At 67.9% G+C, this 9837-nt stretch overlaps 2 protein-coding genes across 2 annotated transcripts in view; one reads left to right on the forward strand and one right to left on the reverse strand.

Moving 5' to 3' along the window:
- The first annotated feature begins 4173 nt into the window (after positions 1-4173).
- Positions 4174-7307, forward strand: ACTG1 (actin gamma 1). The gene is made up of 6 exons (XM_086473736.1): positions 4174-4225; positions 4681-4813; positions 4919-5158; positions 5508-5946; positions 6039-6220; positions 6343-7307. Exons 2-6 carry the CDS (start codon positions 4691-4693, stop codon positions 6484-6486), a joined length of 1128 nt encoding a protein of 375 aa, XP_086329862.1. The 5' UTR covers positions 4174-4225; positions 4681-4690; the 3' UTR covers positions 6487-7307.
- BAHCC1 (BAH domain and coiled-coil containing 1) overlaps positions 6900-9837 on the reverse strand; it is a 25913-nt gene continuing 22975 nt past the window's right edge. The window contains 2 exon segments of the mRNA XM_086473836.1: positions 6900-7117; positions 8955-8965. Coding sequence (XP_086329962.1) covers positions 6900-7117; positions 8955-8965 — 229 coding nt within the window.

Genomic DNA, 9837 nt, shown 5'->3' on the forward strand with positions numbered 1-9837 from the left:
GGGCACGGGCCGGCGTATCCGTTCCCGGCGGGCTAAGGTTACCGGCCCCTCTGATTCAGCAGCGGGTCACCTCCAGCCACGCCGCCTCCCGGCCAGCCCCTAAGCGCCTTACCAATTAGCCAGGCATTTTGATTAGTTTAAACCTTTTATCCTGCTTTGGGGCCCTTGGCCTCCATCTGTCCTGTGCCCCCAAATCCCTCCTGCAGCTGTGGATCGGGGTCACGGATGCCTTCCCCCATCACCCACCCCGGCCCACTGGGGCAATGGCTGGGACCCCCCTGTCACCCAAGGTGTGGGGTCCTCCGTCACCGCGGGGCTGAGACCACGTGAAGCTCATGACGGTGGTGTGGGGGTGCCGCCTTGGCGAGGGACAAAGGTGCAGGGGACAGTCCCCACACCTGCAGGCACCTTCCCCCCAGCCCCACTGGGACCCCCCAGCTGGGGCAGGCACAGCCTCAGGGACCCCCAGCCTCAGCCGTGCTCCTGGGGACGGGCAAGGACAGGCTCTGCCTGCACTGCCACTGGGCCTTGCCACCTCCTGCACCCCAAAGTGCTCAGAACCCCCGGTGCCGGCTCCTGTACCGGAGACTGGCCGTGCCCCAGCGATGCCGCTGTGCTGCAGCGAGGCCTTCAGCCACGACAGCTCCCGCTGCCGCCTTCCCCCCGGCCCCGCAGCTCCGGTGTCAGCACAGCACCCGGTTATTGTTCCCGAAAACAGGTCCTGGGGATTTGGTTGCCTCATGACTTTTTCATGGCCGGGTTCTCTCTTACCGCACCGGGGAGGGTGCCGCGGCCCCCCCAGCCCTGGCGTTACCCGAGCCAGTGGCTGCGCTGCCCAGTGTGGTGTAACCGACCCCCACCGAAATGGATACGGGTCGGCTTTCGGGCTGGAAGGGGTGGGGGGGAAAAGTGGGTCAGGGTCCTAGAAGGGCTGGGGGGGTCCATGGGGCTGGGGGGGTGGGGTGTGTGGGGTCCCCGGGGTCTGGCATGGTGGCAGTGCCAGCTCTCGACAGGCGCCCCCCGGCACCTGCTTGGCAGAGCAGCCGGGAGCTGCATTTATACGTGCCGGCCCGCCCCCCCGGGTGGGGGTCAGGTTCCCATCGAGGGAGGGGGCCCCACCTGAGCCCTGCCCCACAGCACCAGCCTGTCCCCGCATTCCCCACCCCCTGCTTGGGGACAGCCAGACCCCTCCCCGCATCACTCCCCGGTGGGGCTGGGGGGCGGTGGCTGCTGAGACCCGACATGCTCATGACACCCCCTCCTGCAGCGGGTATCGCGGGGGGGCCGGGGTGCGTGGCCCCACCCTTGTTCCCACCCAACATCCTTCCCGGGGGGGTGTCCCCCAGCCCCCCCCCCCCCCCCAGCGTGGTCCTGGTTTTGGGGGGTTGGGAGGGCGCTCAGGCAGGGGGTCAGGGCAGGGGGTTCGGGGTCGGGAGGGGTACGGGGGCGCTGCGTGGCGATGCCCGGGGACCCCACCCCAATCACCCCACGGTCACCCCTCCCCCGCGGCGACGCCCGCCCGTCACCGCGGCGACGGGAGGGGACGGGGACTGCGTGTGTCACCGCCGCCACGGAGGCTGCGCACCGGCACCGGGAGCGGGGGGGGGGACGGGGACGACACGACACGGGGACCGGGACACACCCGCATCGCCCCGGCGACGGGCAGCGGGGAGGGGCGCGGCGCCTTCCTCCTCCTCCTCCTCCTCCTCCTCCTCCTCCTCCCATCCCGGGCGAAGGTCCCCGGGGCGGTGTCGGGGCCGGGCGTCCCCGCTGCCACCGGCCCCGATCGCTCCTAATACGGCCGGGACGCGATGTCTGCTCCCGCCCCGCATCGCGGGCCCCCCCCCGGCCCTGCCCCGGCCGTTACTCACCGGAGCCCGGGCTGCCTTGTTTGGGCAGGAGGAAGCGCCGGGACCGGCACCCGGCACCGCCCCGGGCCCGTGTGCCCCCCACCCCACCCCCCCCGCCCCGGAGCCTCCGGTATCGCCTCGCCCCGCAGCGTCACATTCGTGTGTCCCCCCGGTGTCTCCCGTCCTGGACACCCCCCTCCCCCCCAGTGACCCCGGGGGGGCTCCTGACTCACGGGCACGGGGCTGGCAACACCGGGGAGCCCCATCACTGTGTGCCCGCTCCGGGGGTCCCACCGGTCCCCGCCCCCCCGGGGATGTGGTTGTCACCTGCGCAGCCCCCACCCCCCGAGCCAGACCCCCCCACCCCGGCCCGAGGGGGCAGCGCCCACCTGGCCACCAGCCCGCAGGGACATGGGGCCAGGCCGGGAGACCCCCTTGAGCTGTGCCAGGACCCCCTGTCCCCCTGCCACCCACCCAGCACTGGCACCCGCTGCCCCGCACCCTGGCACCCCCCGTCTGCCGCCACTCGGGCCCTGCCGCGACGCCCGTCCGGGCTCAGCCGCCGGTGGCACCGGGGCTGCCGGGGAAGGCCCGAGCGGTTTGGCCACGAGTGGAGCTGGGAATCACTCGGAGGACGGTGACCTTCTGCCACCGGCTGCTCCCGGCACGGCCGCTGATGATGGCAAGGCCAGTAGCCACAACCTCCACAGGCCCAACCAGCATCGGGGGGCTGGGGCCACGGGAGCTGTGCTGGGCAGCGGGTGGTGGGCTGCTGGCACGGCGTGGGGGTCTATGGCCACAGTGCGTGGCTACCTGCCATGGTGCGTGGCTACCTGGCATGGTGTGGGGGTCTATGGCACAGTGCATGGCTACCTGGCATAGTGTGGGGGTCTATGGCACAGTGCGTGGCTACCTGCCGCAGTGCATGGCTACCTGGCATGGCGTGGGGGTCTCTGGCACAGTGCGCGGCTACCTGCCACTGTGCGTGGCTACCTGGCGCAGTGCTGGGGGTCTATGGCACAGTGCGTGGCTACCTGCCACTGTGCGTGGCTACCTGGCACGGCACTGGGGGTCTCTGGCACAGTGCATGGCTACCTGCCGTGGTGCATGGCTACCTGGCACGGCACTGGGGGTCTCTGGCACGGCACAGGGGGCTCCGGCCTGGTGCGCCGGTGTGAGCCATGTCCATGTCCCCCGCCATGAAGCTGGGGGGCTCGGACCCCAAGGAGGGTCCCAGGCTGGTGGGGAGGTGCTGGTGCCAGCTGGATCGGGGGGCTCTGTCTGGGGAGATGCTCTGGGGGGAACGGTGCAGCTGGGGGGGTGCTGGTGGGGGCTGCCCCCCCCCGGGGTCCGCAGGGTGCACAGCCCCGGCTGAGGGGTGTCAGCACCGGCAGTGGGTGCGCGGCGGTGCCGGAGCTGTGGCAGAGCTTTTTGGGGTGCCAGGGGCTGCCTGCGGGGTGCTGCGCTGGGGGGCACGGGCGGCCTGGAGGTGGTGGCAGGAGCGGGGGTGGGCTGGGGGTGCTCGTCGCCGCGGGGGGCACCCACCTACCGGGTGCGGGGTGTCACCCACGGCGGAGGGGGTGCAGGGCTCTCGGGGGGTCTGAGCCGCCAGAGTCTGGGGGTGCAGCCGGGGTGCCCAGCGCTGCCGCAGGGCCGGGCGGTGCTGCGGCGGGTACCGAGAGGTGCCGGGGCTGCCGGTGGGGTGCTGGTGCTGTGGGTGCCGGGGCGGCGGGGGGGTGCCCGGTGCTGCCCCCCGGGGGGGGGTGGGGGGGGGTGCACCCGCCGTCGGTGGGGTGCACATGGAGGGGGTGGGGGTGCACGTGCTGCCCGAGGGGTGCACGTGCTGCCGGAGGCTGTGCACGTGCTGCCCGGGGTGGGGTGGGGGGGGGCCCCGGTGCTGCCCCGTGGGGGGGGGGGGTGAGGGGGGCGCGGTGCCACACTTCGGGGTGCGGGCGCCAGGCCCGGGCGAGGCCTGCAGGGGGGGCCCCGGTGCTACCAGAGGGGGAACGGGAGGTTGCCCTGGGGGGGGTGTCCGGTGCTCGGCGGAGGGGGTGCCGGGGGGTGGGGGGGTCCCCACCGGGGCCGGGGGTCGCCACCGCGCCCCCCCCCCCCCCCCAACCCCATGCAGGTTCCGGGGTGCCGCGGGGCGGAGGCAGGCCGGCAGCCGCCCCACGTGGCCGGGTCGGAGCCAGCCAATGAGAAAGCGTGTTTCTGAAAGATCTCCATATATGGCGATGTTCTCGGCCGGGTGGGCGGGGCGGTCGCCCCCTGGGTATAAAAGCGCGGGGCTGGGAGACGGACGGTCTCACTCAGCCGGCGGCAGCGGACCAGGCGGCACCGTCTCCCCAGCGCCGAGAGCAGCCTCCCCCGCACAGGTACCGGCACCGGCCCCGCCGCACCGGCGGCCTATGGGGCGTGGCCCTCGCCCCTGCCGCCCTCTTCTCCTACAGTCCCGGGGGGGGGGGGTGGGGTGGGGGGTGGCGAGCTCCGTTCTGGCTGGGTTGGGCTGTGGCTGTATCGTGTGGCCCCCCCCATCCCACCCCACCCCCCCCCCCCCCCCCCCGCGCCGTGGTGGAATGGTCTCGCCTGGTGGAACGGGCCGTTGAGGGGGGGGTAGGGGGGGGGGGTGTGGGGGAGGGCGCGGCGCGATTGGTCGGCGGCGCGTGACGTCAGGGAGCGGGAGATTCAAATGGCGGCGCGGGGTGGGGTGGGGGGAGGGGGCTCGATCCGTCCCGGCTGGGGCGGGGGGCGGGCCTGGCCCACAGCCAGCGCGGCCTCCCGGGGTGGGGGCGGGCGGGTTCGCTGACCCGGGGCCACCATCGCCCCGCAGAGCCTCCGCCATGGAAGAGGAAATCGCCGCCCTCGTCATCGACAATGGCTCCGGTATGTGCAAGGCCGGATTCGCCGGGGACGACGCCCCCCGAGCTGTTTTTCCTTCTATCGTCGGTCGCCCCCGGCACCAGGTAGGTGGGGAGGGCCCGGGGGGGCTCCTGCCCAGTGTGAGTGTGTGTGTGGGGGGGGGTCCTGCCCCATGGAGGGGGTCCTGACCGAGCCCTCGGCTTCCGTAGGGCGTCATGGTGGGCATGGGGCAGAAGGACAGCTACGTGGGGGATGAGGCCCAGAGCAAGAGGGGGATCCTGACCCTGAAGTACCCCATTGAGCACGGCATCGTCACCAACTGGGACGACATGGAGAAGATCTGGCACCACACCTTCTACAACGAGCTGCGCGTGGCTCCCGAGGAGCACCCCGTGCTGCTCACAGAGGCTCCCCTCAACCCCAAGGCCAACAGAGAGAAGATGACGCAGGTACCGCGCCTCCCTCGCCTGCCGGCCGCCCCTTTCACACTCCTCTTATTCACAAACCACCTTTTGTTACGGCATCTTAAACCTGAGTTTTGTTGTTTGTTTTTTTTTTTCTCTTTTTCCCGACGTTTTCAGGGTTCTGTTCTCCTGGCATTTCTTCCTTGACGCCTCAGGTTTCTTTCATTTGTGTTTTCTGCCTGCGTTCTTTGCTTTTTCCCCTTCACACACCGTTTTTCCTCTTTTAATGGTTTTTGCATGTCAGCATGTGTGCTCTAACGGGGGTGTGAGTGCGACCCAGCTCATGACTTTGTACAAATTGATGATGTATTAACTTTTTTTACCCCTTTTCTAGATCATGTTTGAGACCTTCAACACCCCAGCCATGTACGTGGCCATCCAGGCCGTGCTGTCCCTGTACGCCTCCGGTCGTACCACTGGTATTGTTATGGACTCCGGGGACGGTGTCACCCACACCGTGCCCATCTACGAGGGTTATGCTCTGCCCCACGCCATCCTGCGCCTGGACTTGGCCGGCCGTGACCTGACAGACTACCTCATGAAGATCCTGACAGAAAGAGGCTACAGCTTCACCACCACGGCCGAGAGGGAAATCGTTCGGGACATCAAGGAGAAGCTCTGCTACGTCGCCCTGGACTTCGAGCAGGAGATGGCCACCGCTGCCTCCTCCTCCTCCCTGGAGAAGAGCTACGAGCTGCCTGACGGGCAGGTGATCACCATCGGCAATGAGAGGTTCAGGTGTCCAGAAGCCCTCTTCCAGCCCTCCTTCCTGGGTAGGTGATGGCCAGGGGGGTGGTGGCATGGGGTTGGCACCACCACAGCAAGCTAGCGACCCTGCAACTCCCTCCTCTTCCTCCTCCCCCAGGCATGGAGTCCTGCGGCATTCACGAGACCACTTTCAACTCCATCATGAAGTGCGACGTGGACATCAGGAAGGACCTGTACGCCAACACGGTGCTGTCGGGCGGCACCACCATGTACCCCGGCATCGCCGACAGGATGCAGAAGGAGATCACAGCCCTGGCGCCCAGCACGATGAAGATCAAGGTAAGAAAAGATCTCCCAGGCAGGGCTGGGGGGATCCCAGACAGGGTTGGGGAGAGTAATGGGGAGGTTAGTGGGGGACACCCGGGCTGCTCTGACCGCCGCTCCGCTCTCTTCCCTTGCAGATCATCGCTCCCCCCGAGCGCAAATACTCGGTCTGGATCGGCGGCTCCATCCTGGCCTCGCTCTCCACCTTCCAGCAGATGTGGATCAGCAAGCAGGAGTACGATGAGTCCGGCCCCTCCATCGTTCACCGTAAATGCTTCTAAAAAAAACCAGGACTGCTGGCGGGTGGCGCTACGCCCGCTGCATGAGTCGTCTCACTAGTGTCCGTTTGCCCAGGCAAATCGATACACCTCGTGCTAGCCTCGTAAAACTGGAATAAGCCTTTTCTCAAAAGAAAACTTGCCCTTGGAAAAGTCTGTACCTGATGTTAGACAAAATGTCGGCACTGGATGGTCGAGCTGTCACTTGATTATTCTTTTTTTTTCTTTTGACCTTGTTGATTCGAGTTTAATCGTTTGAAATACCCTGTACAGCCCCGGAGGAGAGCCCATGCCTGACCGGGGCTGTCGCAGCCCCCCCACCCCCAACACTGACAGTGGCCCGTCTTTCCTCGGGCTGGGACCGGGGGGTGTACAGGGTATTTGGAGTCAGACTTGGCCGTCCATCCAGCGTGGAGTTATTCCAGGTTTCCTGTAGAGGCTGGTAGGAGTCCATCGAGAATTTTCACTTCTTGTCGCTGCCGTTCTAGCAAGGTTTGGGAAAAAAAAACCACAAAAACATATCGCATCCGAGCCTTACGAACCAGTTCTTCATTCTCCTTCCCCACCCGTATCCCAGTCGACATCACGGGGCTGAAGTCACTCAACTTGAGTTGCTGAAACTTGGCATTTACACCTGTAAATTTACGCATTGTTTTAATTTATGTAAGATTTTTTTTTGTACGTTGCCTAATGTTCTCACATGACAGTAGGAAACCAAAATTTGTATAAGTCATCCTCAAAAGTTGAGAAATTGTAATGCCCAATGACACATTATGGTGTAAGGAAAATAAAAACAAACAAAAAAAGCGCTGCAGTGAACTCCACCTGGGGCTGTGTGTGCTGGGGGGGTGACACTGCCTGGGCTTCTCCTCAGCAGGGGACAAGTGGGAGCGGAGCTGGAGCTCCTCTTCCCAAGGAAGCTGTGCCGTTGTGGCACTTTTGGGTTTAAAATGGCCACTTCGGTGCCAAGTGAGGGTCAGGGGGGGAGGAGGGGATGCTGCCCTCGGCTGTTGCCTGGTCCCCCACCCCCTTGCCCAGGAGGGAGCACCCCATGGCTGCTGGGTTTGGCACAGGTTGAGGTCCCACCAGTGGCTCTGGGCAGAGGGGTGCGGGATGGGATCCCCCCCACCCCCAGTCAGGCACAGGGCTGGTCCCCGGGGCTGCCAACCCGGGGGGGGGGGCGGAACCTGAAAGGGACCCAGACCCTCCCCCGCCAAGCCCAGCGTTTTGCGGTGGCACTGCCAAGCAGGGAGAGAAACTAATTAATTAATTAAAGTCCCCAAAGTCGGGTGATGCTGCTGCTATTAGGCTCATCCCGGGGCGGGGGGGGGCACCGGACCCGCCTCCAGCTGCCGCACGGCCCAGCCGGGCACCGGCTCCGTGGCCGCCATGTTCTCCGCCGAAGGCTGCGCTCCCCTCACCCCCTTCCCCCCCCCAACCCCCTGCGGCCCGAGGGGGGGACACGCTGCCCACCAGCCCCAGCCTTTGCCCGGGGTGGGGGGGGGTCTCCAGCCAGCTCGGCCTTCCTCCCCCTCCCTCCTCTTCACCGCGGCGTGGACCGAAGGACACGGCGTCCGCCCAACATGGCGGGTGGGATTCGCTGTGGGGACACGCGGCTGCTCTGGGGGTGCCCGTGGGCTTGGGCAGCTCCGCACCCACTTGCCCACGCTCCGTGGGTGACACTGGGTGGCCGCGGTGCCACCGTGCCCGGGGGAGGGGGGGTGGGGTGGGGTGTCACCAGGTCACCATCGCCTCCGTGTCCCAGCCACACCGCGGGGATCCCGGCTGGTGATTTGGGGTGAGGGGTGCAGGGGAAAGGGGTGGGTGTGCACCCATGGGGGGGTGTGTGTGTGTGGGTGTGCAGGATGGGGGTGTGCTCAGTGCTGGGTCAGGCCCAGGGTGGGTTTTTTTTTTGGGGGGGGGGGTGGGGGGGGGTAGGGTGGGGTAGGGTGCCCCCCGCAGCGCCAGCTCCGGCAGCCTCTGCCCCTCCGGAGCCGTGGATTGACCGTGGTGTCCCCCGGTGCAGGATGAGTGTGTGTCCCCCCCGCCCCCCCCCCCCCCCCCCCCCCCCCCCCCGGGGTCCCCTCACGCCACCGTCCGTAGCGCCCTGGCCCGCGTTGGCCGCCAGGGGCAGCACCGCTCCGCCGCTCCGCCGCACGACACGAGTTTGCGAGGGCTCAGCTCCGCGGGAGACGGGCTGGGGGGGGGTCCTGGACCCTCGGGGGGGGGGGGGGGGAGGAGGGGCAGGAAAGCGCCTAGTGTGTCCCCCCCCAACACCCCGAGCCCCTGCAGCTCCCCCCCCCCCGCGCCCCCCCCTGCATCCCCTGCCCTCTCGCAGCTGTGTATCCCCGTACCCCCCCCCCCAGCCCCGCCGCAGCTGCCGGCGGGAGGGAAAGGGTAACGGCACACGGGTGGTGAGAACAAAAGGGCTCCCCGCCAGCCAATGGGCGACGGGCTCTGCAGCCCCGCACCCTCTGGTTGGCTGCGGCGCGGCCAATGGCGTGCGAGCTCTGCCTTGTCCTTCCGTCCCCACGTGGGGTGGGAACGATCGGCCCCGCCCCCGCGCTGCTGGGGGCGGGCCTGGGGCTTCCTCCTGCCTGCACCCCTGCCTGCACCCCTGTGTGCACCCCTACCTGCACCCCTGCCTGCACCCCTGCGTGCACCCTCCTGCCTGCACCCCTGTGTGCACCCTCCTGCCTGCACCCCTGCCTGCACCCCTGCCTGCACCCCTGCGTGCATCCTCCTGCCTGCACCCCTGCCTGCACCCCTGCCTGCACCCCGGTGTGCATCCTCCTGCCTGCACCCTCCTGCCTGCACCCCTGCCTGCACCCCTGTGTGCATCCTCCTGCCTGCACCCCTACCTGCACCCCTGCCTGCACCCCTGTGTGCATCCTCCTGCCTGCACCCCTGCCTGCACCCTCCTGCCTGCACCCCTGTGTGCATCCTCCTGCCTGCACCCCTGCCTGCACCCCTGTGTGCATCCTCCTGCCTGCACCCTCCTGCCTGCACCCCTGCCTGCACCCCTGTGTGCATCTCCTGCCTGCACCCCTGCCTGCACCCCTGTGTGCACCCCTGTGTGCATCCTCCTGCCTGCACCCCTGCCTGCACCCCTGCCTCACCCCTGTGTGCATCCTCCTGCCTGCACCCTCCTGCCTGCACCCTCCTGCCTGCACCCCTGTGTGCACCCCTGTGTGCATCCTCCTGCCTGCACCCCTGTGTGCACCCTCCTGCCTGCACCCTCCTGCCTGCATCCCTGTGTACACCCCTACCTGCACCCCTGTGTGCATCCTCCTGCCTGAACCCCTGCCTGCACCCCTGTGTGCATCCTCCTGCCTGCAGCCCTGCCTGCACCCA

Source organism: Leptosomus discolor, chromosome 15 (assembly GCF_034619465.1).
Source record: "Leptosomus discolor isolate bLepDis1 chromosome 15, bLepDis1.hap2, whole genome shotgun sequence".
Lineage (NCBI taxonomy): Eukaryota > Metazoa > Chordata > Aves > Leptosomiformes > Leptosomidae > Leptosomus > Leptosomus discolor.